Source organism: Rattus norvegicus, chromosome 10 (assembly GCF_021556685.1).
Source record: "Rattus norvegicus strain SHRSP/BbbUtx chromosome 10, alternate assembly SHRSP_T2T, whole genome shotgun sequence".
Classification (NCBI taxonomy): domain Eukaryota; kingdom Metazoa; phylum Chordata; class Mammalia; order Rodentia; family Muridae; genus Rattus; species Rattus norvegicus.
Genome location: NC_141543.1, coordinates 63,741,783 through 63,755,000, shown reverse-complemented (window position 1 = coordinate 63,755,000; position 13,218 = coordinate 63,741,783). Strand labels below are relative to the sequence as shown.

General features: G+C 49.2%; 1 protein-coding gene across 2 annotated transcripts in view; it reads right to left on the bottom strand.

The window, feature by feature from the left end:
* The window catches only part of Trpv1 (transient receptor potential cation channel, subfamily V, member 1), a 25,924-nt gene extending 21,254 nt beyond the window's left edge, over positions 1-4,670 (bottom strand). Inside the window, 2 exon segments of one of the 2 annotated variants that reach the window (NM_031982.1) lie at positions 259-575; positions 4,624-4,670. In NM_031982.1, the coding sequence (NP_114188.1) occupies positions 259-542 (284 nt within the window). In that variant the 5' untranslated portion in view covers positions 543-575; positions 4,624-4,670. 2 annotated transcript variants of the gene reach the window in all.
* Between the last annotated feature and the right edge of the window lie 8,548 nt (positions 4,671-13,218).

Sequence of the window (13,218 nt, the reverse complement as noted above, 5' to 3'; positions counted from 1 at the left end):
AGCTGAAGTATTTGGGGCTGGTGAGCATTTGGGGGCCTGGGTAGTTAGCATATGCTGGCAGCTGGGAACAGCATGTACACTCCAGCAACTGTGACCGTGTGTCCAGCGAGGTCACAAGAGTGTGGGCCAGACCACCTCCGAAGGCTCCCCAACTCCCCAGCTCTGTGACATTTAATGGAGGAACAAGAACCCTTTGTGGTGCTACCCAACGGCTGGGACTACCACTTGGGTTTGGGAGGGAAGGGCCTCCAGACTTACCTGACACTGGCAGGTCCATCCCCAGGCCTCTGGATAGTTAGAACAGAGCTGACAGTGATGATAGGGCAGGAAGCCAGCCCGCCTTCCTCATAAGGGCAGTCCAGGGGAGAGGCCTCCTCCGAGTCACCCTTCCCAAAAAGCCGGGTACGACTCCTGGTAGTGAAGATGTGGGGCTTGACTGGAGGTGGCTTGCAGTTAGGGTCTCTGTCTGGAGGGTCCAGGCAGGAGTTATCTTGGGGTGGGGACTCAGACTCCTCTGAGTCTAAGCTAGCCCGTTGCTCCATCCTTTCCAGATCCTCTGTGGCCCAATTTGCAACCTGTGGGTAGCCACAAAGATGAGGTCCATCTTGGGGACCACAAATTCTCATCCCCTCCCCCCATTCCTTGCCAACCCTCCCCCCCACTCCCACCCAATGAAGCAGGAGACCTAAAAGGTACAATTAGTAGTGCCCTGCAGAACTAAAGTTTTCAGGGCTGGGCCTCCCACTTCAGCAGCCCTGGGGAAACAGAACCACTGTGATTAGCAAGCCCTGTGGCCACAATGATCGAGCTCCCCACACCTCAGAGCGAGCAAGGTCTGGGGTGCTCAGCTGCCTGGGCTGCTCTCCCTGCAACCCCATATCAGAGTGCAGAAGCATTGCAGAGGAATTCAGGATCGAGACTGATGAGGACGACCAAGCCCCAAAGAGCCAGGCGGTCTGTGTTCACCGAGGAGGAGGAGGATGACCCCCTCTGTGCTGCAGAACCACACTTACTCCCCGACTTTGCCCTTCCACAGAGCTTCAGCAACAGCAACCGCTGTGTCAGGAGGGGATTGGTGAGCATGCACACACGTGTGCAGCAGTTAGCGTGCCTTGGGTCACTTTTGTGAAATTAGTGTGTTTCAAGCATCCCAGTCTACACTTTGCCACATCATTTGCTGTGGGGCTGGCAGGTGTTCTAGACTCGAACCTCTGTAGAGGTAAACTGGCTGTTCAGGTGAGTCCACTCCACTCCCATGTTCTCCCTCCACCTGCTGGCCATCCTGCTTCCTGGTACCCAGGTCTCTCCTGAATCAAAGGCTTTTACTCCCAACCTGCCTCCACCTGGACTGCATTCTCCTCTTCCCTTCCAAAATCTTCCCACTTCTCAAATGCCACCTCCCCTCAGGATCCAACATGACTATTCCTACCTCAGCCAAGCCCTGTCACCCCTGAACCTTCGGAGTGACCTTTCCATCTTGATAACCCTTTCAGCACAGTCCGCCTTGTCGGCCAACTGTCTCTGTCTACCTGCTTGCTTCCTTCCATGCCCCGTGGCCTCTTGCCCAGCAGAGACTTTGCCTAAAGAAAGCCATGATGTGTCCCTTCCCACCAAGCCTCAAAGAATATCACAGAAGAAGGGCCAGAGGTCCATGCGGACCACTGTGAAACAATGCCTTCTGGACAGGACAGGATGGCTGCATTGGGGACTCACAGCAGCCGTAGTTTCCTGTACAAGATCAGCCGAATCCACACTTTGGTGGATTGGGGAGGGCTAGGAGTTATTGGTAGTAGTTGGCTGCTGAGAGGGAAAAAGTCAGTTTTCTTCAGAAGAGTGGCCCCTGGCAGGTTGTCTGTACGCCAATGGATGTTCCTGTACCCACGCACATTATGTCTATACTCGTTTCATTCAAGAGGAGGGGGAGTGGGGAGGAGGAGGAGGGGGAGGAGGAGGAACAGGGAGGGAAGGGGGAAGAGGGGAGGAGGAGCATGGAGGGGAAGGAGGAAAGGGAGGAGGGGGGAAGGCATGAAGTTGAGAGGGTGACATGGGGTAGCTTGAGGCTAAGAAGGTTAAGAGGGTGCATAGGATCAAACATATTGTATTCATGTGTAACATTCTCAAAGAAGACATTTTAAAACATACTTTTAGTAAAGGAAAGGTAGTACTGGACTCTGTGAGAGAAATAAAAGTCATCAGACATAGGCTCTCTTCCTCCTCAGTTCACAGTTGGTTAGGGAAATGAACATTCCAGCTGTGTCTGCACTCTGGAAAGCAGCCACTGACAGAAGTGGGAGAGGTCTCTTGAGTCCTGAGTTTTCAAGGGAAAGTTCAAACCCCAAGTACAAGGCCAGGCCAGGCCCATGATTCTGCTGTAGACTAATGCTCACAGCCACAAAAAAAAAAAAAAAAAAAAAAAAAAAAAATGGCCAAGGCCTGACCAGTCCCAGCCTGTGACGGTCAGAGCATAGCTGCTTCCCCTGCTGGTCTGCTGTCAGGAGCACCTGAAGCTGTCTGATCCTGAGCCACTGCAGCAGAAAGCACTCCCAGGCACAGAAGCCCCCTTCTGACCTCTCCTCATTTGCTTGGCCCATCCCTCAGCTCCATCTACACTGTGCTGCAGATCAGACAGGAGATAACAACAACAGGACCAGAAGCTGTGGGCCTTGAAGGCCAGGAAACAGAATGGGAGCATAATTAGACAGACAACAGGAAGCCATGAGGAGCCTCGGAAGCAAGGAGACAGTGCTGGTGTAGGCTTTCAGGAGACAGCTTCCTGCCCAGGACCGTTCACAGTCTGAGGACACTGTGGTAATTATAAAAGCTCAGCAGGGATGGGGGTATGGTTCTGTGGTAAAATGAAGCCCTGGCTTCCATTCCAAGCACAATAAAAATCAATTAAAATAAATAAATGATAGGCACGGGAGTCAAATGAGAATAAGATTGGCCAGCATGTTTGAGCACATGCTACATATAACACAAACATCCACCAAAACTCACTTAATTCTCACATCTCTAAGAGGTAACTCCTTCACTGGTGTATTAGCCGAAGCCCAGAGAGGTTGTGTTATTTCCCAGACGGCACACAGTGGTCAGGAGGAAACCGGGATTTGATTGAGAGCATCTCTAGCACTCTGCCATCTCTCTGGAATGCCCAGGGCTACTACTGCTCACATGCTGAACATGGCCCCGAACTCCACAGTGAGGCCTGGGGCTGATCAGACCAGGCACTCCTGCTCCTGGAACCAGACATACACTCCAAATCTAAAGAACCCTCCTGATGAAGCAAGCAAGCGTCTTAAGATGCCCCAAACCCCAAGCAAAGCACAGAAAATGTATACATCCCATGCCTCTCTCTCTCTCCAGTGTCCATGATCGCCCTGTGGATACGCTGGCTGCAAACCCAAGAATAAAGGAATCCTAATGGTTGGGTCTTTGCCTCGTCCTTGAGCTGATCCCAATCCAACCAAACAGGAACCAGGATGCAGCCCACATCATTCCAGCTCCCCATTGACAACCAAGCTTCTCCCAGTTTAAGGGTGAGACGGTTACTATGGCAGCACACAGGGCTAGGGGTGCACATTTGCAATGAAAGGAAAGGAACAGGGGCAAGACAGGCTGGCATAGCTAGGCCTGAAGTGTGCCATGAACACGAGCCCTATATGATGCCCCTGTCACAGAAGTTAAGTGTTACAGTGATCTGGGGAATTCGGCCCCGTTTTAGGCAAACACCTATTGGTTTTCTGATGGAGGTGGAAGCTCTGGTTTATGCCAGGGCCATGTCCCCATATACACTCAAGAGCTGTCTTGAAGGGGCTGGGGATTTAGCTCAGTGGTAGAGCGCTTACCTAGCAAACGCAAGGCCCTGGGTTCGGTCCCCAGCTCCGAAAAAAAAAAAAAAAAAAAAAAAAAAAAAGAGCTGTCTTGAAAATCCTGCCTACAGAGACCCACATCAACCCCGGGTCTGCCGTTCCTTGTCAGTGGGTGGTATTCAATCTGGCTTTGCAGGGGAAGCTATCCCTCCTTTCTCTCCAGGCCATGGGGACATTCTGAGGGTGCTTCTCCCATCTGCCTCAGGGCCCAAAGCTTCCCTCCCATTAGGACCTTGAGAGCATCTCCCTCTGGCTGCCTATGATTTTTGAGAAACTGGGGAAACATAGTCAGCCACATCACATCCATTTCTGCCGGACCCAAGCACCAACTTAAGAAAGACAGAGAACTGAGCGGGGTTTCCTACAGAGAAATGAAGGATAAAGGGAACTGCTAAGAACACGGAAGACCCAGAACAAGAACCCAGGCTGCCCCGCCCAGCCCTGCACCTCTGCTTGGAGAAGCCAGTGCACAGGCCTCCAGAGATGCTCAACCTCTGGGCTCTGCAGCAGCTGCAGTCTCTCGCTCCTGCTGCAGAAGTCAACATAAGCCAACTGACCACCACCTCTCTCAGGGACCCACTGCCTACAGACAGCCAAGTTAAGTGTGCAGTAATGGTGCTTCAGCCTCCCAGAAATCCCCGAGGCAGCCGCTGTACCTCCCAGTTTTCAGATGGGGTAATCGAGGCCCTCAGAGCCCAGCAGAAGCACACACAGCTGGACAATGGGGAGCCATCAGGCCATGAGAAGGACTTACCAGCTAGGTGCAGGCACACCCCAAATGGAGCAAGTGCCTTGGAGCTGTTCTTTGTGGGAGAGCCAGGCTGCTGTGTGGTAAGAGTGGCCGGCCTCCCTGCCTCTGTGAGGGTCCTCGCCCCTCCCCTGGCGTACGGCAGGGATGGGCTCTGGGCATACTCTGGCACTCAAGGAAACATTTGCAGCAATGGCAGCAGCTGCTGTTACCACGGCTCCGATTCCCAGAGGATCCCAAAGCTTTTCCCATCATTTTTGCCCTTTTTCAGAAACCACAGCCAATGCCCCACCCCCAGCCATGCCAGGGCAGAGGAGCACTTAGCAGCCTGCAGCCCAGTCCAGCCTGAACCAGGCTTTGGATCTCGGACTTTCCAAACCATCTCTCCTGTATGTCTGAGGAGTAGCTCCCTTAAAGGACTGTCACAGCCAGAGATGCAAAGCCCAGTGTCCTGAAGATGCCATGTTTCCAAAGGACTGGGACCTCTGAGCCACCTGTCTGGAGGCCCTGCCCCCTTTGGGACTCTGAGTCCCTGTGTACTCAGACCCGGGGTAGAGATTAGGTTTGGTGGTCTCTAGGTCTTCCAAGGCCCAGTCTTGCTTGACTGGGGTCCCTTAGTGAACAATAGAACACAAGAAAACGTTACGTGTGCTAATTTCTCGCCTCCCCCAGTGCCATCCTAACTACTAGGAAGCGGGTTCATCCATCATACGCAGTGGGTGACTAGAACAAGCCCATTCCTGCCCAGATCCTGCCCAAGAAAGCCCACCAGGGAGTACATGCAAGACTGCACCCTCAAACATTCTGCAGAGGTCATCCGTCTAAACAACGGTCTCTAGGAAGCCAGGGGGATGTAAATTATATTACATTTCAAACCTGGATAAATGGCTGAGGTGCCTATTTAACATATCAAAGTGGGCCTGACCTCTGGCTCTTTTTTATATAATCCAGACATTTTGGTTACCCACCCCTTTTGTACCTTTGGCCTCCTGGCTGCTGCATCTGGTTCCCCTCTCTCCTCTCTCGATCCCTCTCTGCCACCCCTCACCCCACCTCTCCATATGGCTCAGGGTCACAACCACTCTGGCTCTCCCAGACATGTCTGCCTCTGTCTATGCTCCCCCTTTATCTACAATAAACTTTCTCTTCCACCGCACCGAAAAACAGTCATGTCCTTTTCTTTCCTTTTTATTTTTTTTTTCAGACACTGCTCCAGTGGAGCAGCCACGGCAGCTCCGCCTGGAGAAGTACAAAAGCTGGGACCAGAGTGGAGTCATTAGAGCAGAGGAACTCCCAGCCACTCTGCAAAAGTGCTACCAAAGAGCTTCTCCACACCTCCCTCTCAGGCCCAGTAACAACCATGGGCAGGGGTGAGCAAAGACTGTCATACTTAAATTGCAGAGGAGAAACCTGGGGCACCTGGGTACTAGACAGTTACTCACGTCACATGATTAATCCGGGCATGAGAGCCAGGCTAAGCAAACTATTCCTTACCACACTCCTCTACTATGGATGCCATTTTAGCTTCGATTCACAGGACACCAAGGGCCTGTTCTCATTTTTAGATGGTGATAAGACCTAGGGAGCCTAAACCTGGTTATCCTAACCACCTCAAGTGCATAGTTGGGTCATCTTCCGTTCATTCATGTAACTGGCATCTGCAGCCACCATCTCTGCAGAGCTTCCTCACCTCGCAAACTGAAACTCTCTTTCTTTTTTCTTTTTTTTTCTTTTTTTTTTTTTTTTTTTTTTTTGGTTCTTTTTTTCGGAGCTGGGGACCGAACCCAGGGCCTTGCGCTTCCTAGGCAAGCGCTCTGTCACTGAGCCAAATCCCCAACCCCGAAACTCTCTTTCTTAAACAAGCCTCCGAACCTTTGTCCCCAACAGCTGCTTCTCTCTCTCCACCACTGCCCCTTCTTATCATCTTCCCTGTATCTCTCTGAGGTCCACCTCTGCCTCCCTGAGTCTGTACATAGGGACAGCAAATCCTTCTCTCAGCTTGTCTCGGGACTGTCTCTGATCTGTCTGAATTAAGCACCCTGACTGGCCGTCCCCTATAAAAGGCCTCTTCTTCTTCTGGTCCTCTAATCTGATATTATCTCTTGTCCTCATCCTCTCCTTCTCTGAGTGTCTGCCCTCAATGTCTAGGCCTCCCTCCCATCCCTCCTTCTGTTTGCCAGCCAGTCCCTTTCTCTTATCTGGAAGGTCAGAAGTGTCCCTCATCCCTACTCCCTGATCACCAACCATCCTGGTCCTTCCCCAGCCTCCTGATGGTCTACACTGCTGAAAGATTCCCCAGCCTTCAGCTCTGCATCTTTAGCCCATAGCGCATTTCCTCTTTTCCTGGGACCCATCTTCTGTCATCACGGGGACCAGGAGGCTTTTCATCTAGTCTCACTGTGCTGCCTCCACACTCCTCCTCCGCCGTCGTTCTGCCCAAGCCACCGCACTGTCCATCTTGTCCACTTACTTAGCAGTCTTGGGGTACCGGGTAAGAACAATAGACATCACAGTTGTGCCATTCAGCCTTACCTCACAGGCCCTCCCTGTCTAAAGCCCAGCCTAAACCCATCACTTCCAAACTCTTACAGAAAACTCGGCAACTCGGCCTATACACTTCCTGGCAGGTGGTGCTGTGGTTCCAGTGCCATGGGTACTTAACTGGAGGCATAGAACATTCCAGGTTGGTATCTACGCTTCATCCATACTATCTCATTGGACTCACAAAAGCTTCATGAGCTGAGTATGAGGGGTGTGTGTGTGTGTGTGTGTGTGTGTGTGTGTGTGTGTGTGTGTGTGTATGCGTACACGCATACATGTTCCTGAACATGTGAGCGCATGTGCCTATGCTTGCATTTGCCAGACCCAGAGCAGGATATCAGGCGTGAGATTTGCTGGCACATGCACTCTTGCCTGACTCTTTATAGGCTGTTGGGATCTTGAACTCAAGTCCTCATGCTCGAATAGCAAGTGCTGTTCCTGACCCGGCCATCTCTCTAGCCCACTGGGTATGACTCTGTCCCCATCATACACATATAGAAAGGAAACAAAGACATCACCTGCATGGTTATGGCTGCACTGGCCTCCTCTGGAGCTTCCTAATGCTAGCTTGAGATTGAACTTCTCGTTTTCATGACTTGCTTCTGAGACTCCAAGTGGCCTGGGTCAATAGAAGCCATCATACTCCCCATCCCTGTGAACCTGCACTGTGCCTTACCCAAAGCAGCTGGTGTAGACTGTGGTCTGGTGTGGCTTTACCTGAATATCACCTGCTCTGAGCACAGATGGCAAGGACAAACCTTCCATCTAAGCATCATAGCAACCGATGAGGTTCTCTGAACCACAAGCTGAAGCACGGATCTGGGTGGTGAGGGGCTCATTAACCTCCCTGGAAGTCAAGCATGCTCTCGGGATGACTTCTGGGGACCGGCGTTTTCCTAAGCTCTGGCCAATGGGGAAAGAGGAAAGACACACTACTACTGACAAATGACTGAGCAAAATCGGGCTCCAAAGATGCTAGAGGTCACTAAGGCTATCCAGGGCCACTGTTCCCTGGCTGCACCAGGAGCCACATCGACTTAAGACGAGCTCTTGATCCTTGCCCTAGGAATGAAATTGCTTCTCTCTGTTTGAGTTCCTCTGGGATTTTTGTTTGTTGTTTTTGAAGTAGGATCGGGCTACATAGCCAAGGCTGACCTGGAACATGCCATGTAAACCGGGCTGGCCTCGAACTTGTATCAACCTTAATGTTTCTGCATCAGAAGTGCTGAGGTTACAGGAATGAGCCACCCACAGCTGGCTGTTCCTGAGGTAGGAGGCTATAGTGACACAGCCAGAAACCAAAATATCCTGAGGTGCTGTGAAGTAAAACTTCTTAAGCTATGCATTGCAAACTCCACATGACTGTCACATTACTAAATTTGAAGATAGAAAAAAAAAATCAAAACAGTAACAGGTTTCTGGAAGCTCAAAACTTAGTTCAACATCAAGTACATAATGGAGCTGAGGTGCTTCTGGCAATGCTTGCCCGCAAATGTCACATTGCACAACTTCACTTCAGCCTTGGTTCTGAACACAGCCAGGTTTGCTTTGAACTGCGTGCCCTTCCACAGCACACAATGCCAATGACCAAGACCTAAACTACCAGGGCTCAGATGTGTATGTTATGAACTGCAGTGTTTTGATTGTGCATACAAAGTCGTCTGCACATAAAAATATAATGGTAGAATTATGGAAAACAAAGACTTGGGATGGTTTCCTAATATTTTTTCGCATATAAATATCAAATCAGTATGTTTGGTTGGGTTTTGTTAGACAAACCCATCTGTCTAGTTAGGATTCACATTTGATTTGATAAAGGTAAAATTGTATGTATATGTAACAAGTAATTGTCTTTAAATAAATTTCTTGTTCGTCTGTCTAACTGTCTGTCTTGAGACAGAGTCCTTCTATAGATAGCCTGGTTATCCTGGAACTCACTCTGTAGACCAGGCTGGCCTCAAACGCACAGACATCCACCTGCCTCCCAAGTGCTAGGATTAAAGGTTTGCACCACCATGCCCAGCCCTGAAGTAAATGTCTTTATATTGTCCACAAACATCTACTCTGCATACCTATTCTATATATCTATACACCTATATACATTCAGTCAGGTAAAGTTTTCTCAGGTGAAGAGAGATGCAAGGTGGAGAAGGGTTAAAAGCCTTCCTTGAAAGGAATTGTTGCCGAAATGGCATCTCCAGAAGTGCCATTCACTCCAGTACGGGTGAATGGTGCCGGCCCCAACCCCAGGGAACAGGATGGCTCACCTTGAGCTCCTTAAATCTCATAGTGGGACTCAACTTCCTGACTTTTCTGTTTCTCCTCCAAGATTTTAAATGGCTTCAGTGGTCACTGGTCCAGGTAACAAACAACAAACCTAGACAAGAATGACTTCCCTTCCCACATTCTGCCTGTGTTACTAGGTGTCCATGTGAGTGTAAAAGGGCAAACCTGGAGGGGAGAATGGGGTTAGCATCCTCCAGGAACAGAAGGAACTGACCGTCTGGGCTAGCCGAAGAAATGAGGCCCCCCACACACACAACACAGAAGGCTGGTCACTGCTCTCCGGAACTGTCCCAGGGCAGTGGCAGGGAACAAGGACAAAGGCACCTAGAGGGCTGTGCAAGCAGAAAACTGATTGGCACAGATTAGGTCCAGATGTGCTCAACGCCGGCTGCAGGAACTTGAGCTGGTAGCTGTACCTGCGTGACGATTTCTTCATGCTGGGGACTAATGAGCTGGTGGTAAATGACCTCCAGGAGCCAAGGCAGACCAGAGGAATTAATGTTCTCAGAACCACAGCTGTTGACTGCGGAACTGCATCCGGCCATTAGTCTGAGGCTATGACTAATTGCTTTATAGTGAAAAAAAAAAGATTTGCTTAATGTTTCATGAGTCAGGAGTCAGCCCAGCAAACATCTCTGTAATGAGAGTATCTTGCTGTCTAAGACTTGCCCTGATGTGTTTCTTACCTTTTGGTTTTTCTTAGGTTGGAATGGATTTTACATTTTAATCTATGCCTAATGTCCTAGGGATTATTTATTCCTAAAACATTGTTATTAAGCCTCTTTCAATCATTAGTGCCTTAGAAATGAAGAGTGTGGTGAGTTGGAATTGTTTTTATTTCAAGATAGATATTTTATTAGTGCATCTTCCTATTTCGATAAAGAAAGGAATCCTTGTGTGAAATGACTGTAAGGTAGACTATAAGGTAGACTGTAAGGTAGATCATCTGACTCTACAATAGCAGCTGGACTCTGCTCCTTAGTAATAAAAACAACAACAAAAACAGAAACAAACAAACAAAAAAGAAGACTTGACCTCGTCAGTTGCCCATGGCTGAGACAAAGTAGGACCCTCATCACATACATGTTTTGAGACTCTCACACTGATAAAAGAGGGTGAGCAAAAGACCTCTGCCTATTGGGAAACCACAGTGGATAAGAATCAAACAAGACCCACGCACATCTGGCAGGGCCTATAGCAACCACTGACTGGGAAACAATGTCCCTGCTGCTACAGGGAATTCCCTGGCAGATGTGCTACCAGGATTATGCAGCAGGCACATGGCGTTTACGCAGAGCCATAGACTCAGGTAGGATTCTGCTTTCCACTGGACAAATCAGGGTGAAAGAGGACAGAGCAGAGAGCACGTGGACCTGCCTTCAGGAGTTTCTGCTCCACTTGGAAAGGAAAAAAATGAAATCATGAACGCTACATGATCAGTATGTAGCTGCAGTCACAGGCTGAGTGGTGCTGTTGGGGAAGGGTGGGCTGAAATTCACACCTCTGTCTGCCCAACTTTCTCCAGGTCATTCTATAGGCTCTCCCAAGGGCTGCTGCCTTCTGTAGAAGCTATCCTCCCATCCAGTGTCCACACCATTAAAACCATCAACCATATTCCTCCAGCCCAGGAAGCCCCTGCTCTCTAAACGCCACTGACCTCAGGAGAATGCACCCTTCACAGTTTGGCCAACATGTCTCACCAGAACTCCAGGGCATCATTTCATTTGCCCTGTGACAGAGTTACTCCAGACCAAGCGTCACACGCTGCACATACCAACACCTGAATGTGAATACATGTACCCATCCTGACCTGTTTCCCTAGAGCTTAAAAGAGAGTGGACTGTCTTCATAGCCACCTCCATCTCTTTAGAATTCTACCTTCTCACACAGACCCAGGCACCCCCGTTCTTCCTTGCTTCTCCCCAGCCACTCCTCTTAGCCCACCTCCATTCTTTTGTGACATCCCACTAACCTACAGAACCAATCTACCAGGGACCCCACAGCCACTGCGCTCAGCTAGAACCCAGATCAGCGCCTCACCCAGTCCTCATCCAAGAAGCTTCTTCCTGCAGCAGATGGGAATGAGAACAGAGACCTACAACTGGACGATGTGCAGAAAGTGAGAGACCTTGGAGCACGAGGCCCTAAATGGAATGTCTTCATCAAACCTCTCCCCTCAAGGCCCAGGGATCTATGGGGAAGAGGGGGCAGAAAGATTGTAAGAACCAGAGGCAATGGATGACTCCAAGGAAACAGTGTATGGACTCATAAACAGTTGACCACTTGCACAAGACCTGAACAAATTTAAGCCAGACAAAATCCTTGCACGAGAAGCAGAGGGGAGGGGGAGAATGTGTGGACACCAAGTCCCACCCCAATCTAAAAGTTATTTGCAATTGACATCTGCTACCAGAAGGGAAATCACTTTTCTCCAGGAGAGTGACACTGGGTATATCCACCACATTCCCAGGGAGGCCTTATCCTCAGGAGTTGCTGACCAACACAAAACAGACTCCATGGTGTGTGTGTGTGTGTGTGTGTGTGTGTGTGTGTGTGTGTGTGTGTTGTTGTTGTTGTTGTTTTGTTGTTTTATAATTTTGTTCTCTGTCTTTGGGGGGGTTGTTTTGTTGATTTTGGGTTTATGTTTTGGAGACAGAAAGAGAGAGAGAACATGAAGTTTTGGGGAGGGAGGTGGGGAAGATCTGGCAGAAGTTGGGGGAGGGGAAAGAACATAATAAAACAATATTGAATAAAATTTAAAATAATAAGAAATGTAACAAAAAGAAATATGGTCGAAATGAATAAGTAAGTGAAATAAAGAGAGTGAGTTCTGGTGGTTGGACTCCTCGCTGTGTGCTTTCAGCCAAGTAACTTAGTCTTCTAGTGTGTCTGTTTCTCCATCTGTGAAATGGGGATGACAATTCTCACCTCCTAGATTATAAAGATTAAATGGGTTCAGATAAGTAGGACTTAGATCAGTTCTCTCTGCACAGCAGGTACCAAAAGGTATTAAATGTTATTGAAACTCTTGAGATTGGCTGGAGGACGTCACGTCCATGGAGAGTACATCACTCCCCCTTCTGGAAATGAAGATTACTGTCACCCATGCTTGTTTTATCTCCTGGTGATAAGAATTCATCAACACATCAACCTGGCAGGCTTCCCAGTGCCCCTGTTGTTTTGGAAGTAACACTAGTCTGGTCCACATTGGGAACAACGGAAACTTTGAAGACTCCATGGCTATTGTGGCTTCACGGTCAGGATGATTTCAGATCAGCTGTGCTAATAAAACACCAAACTCAAAGCTCCAGACAGCAAAGACTCTCATTCACAGCTGTGTTCTTCAGTAACTGGTAAAGACTCGGTGCCATGTTGCCCTCAGTCAAGGACCCAGGAAGACAAAGTATAAACTATCTGGAGCACCACCAATCACTCACGTGGGCAAAGGGAAGAAGAGTGTGGCAAAGATGTCTGCTCAAAACAGACACACTTCTGTTTACATTTTCCCAGCCGAAGCAAATCAAACAAGGAAAACAAAGTAAGTGCTCCTAAGACTAGAGCACCGATATCTAGCCTGATTCTAACAGCAGCCTAATTCACCATTGGACAGATAAGCTGGCTTCCAACATACTCTGGCATTTTGCAGCAGTGAGCAGGTCATAACTTCAAGCTACAGGAAAGAGACCCCGATATGTGTTCAATTCTTCCTCCACTGGGTGCAAGAGAAGCAGCAGCAAGACATTTAGCTATCAAGCATGAACTCCAAGGCTCAGC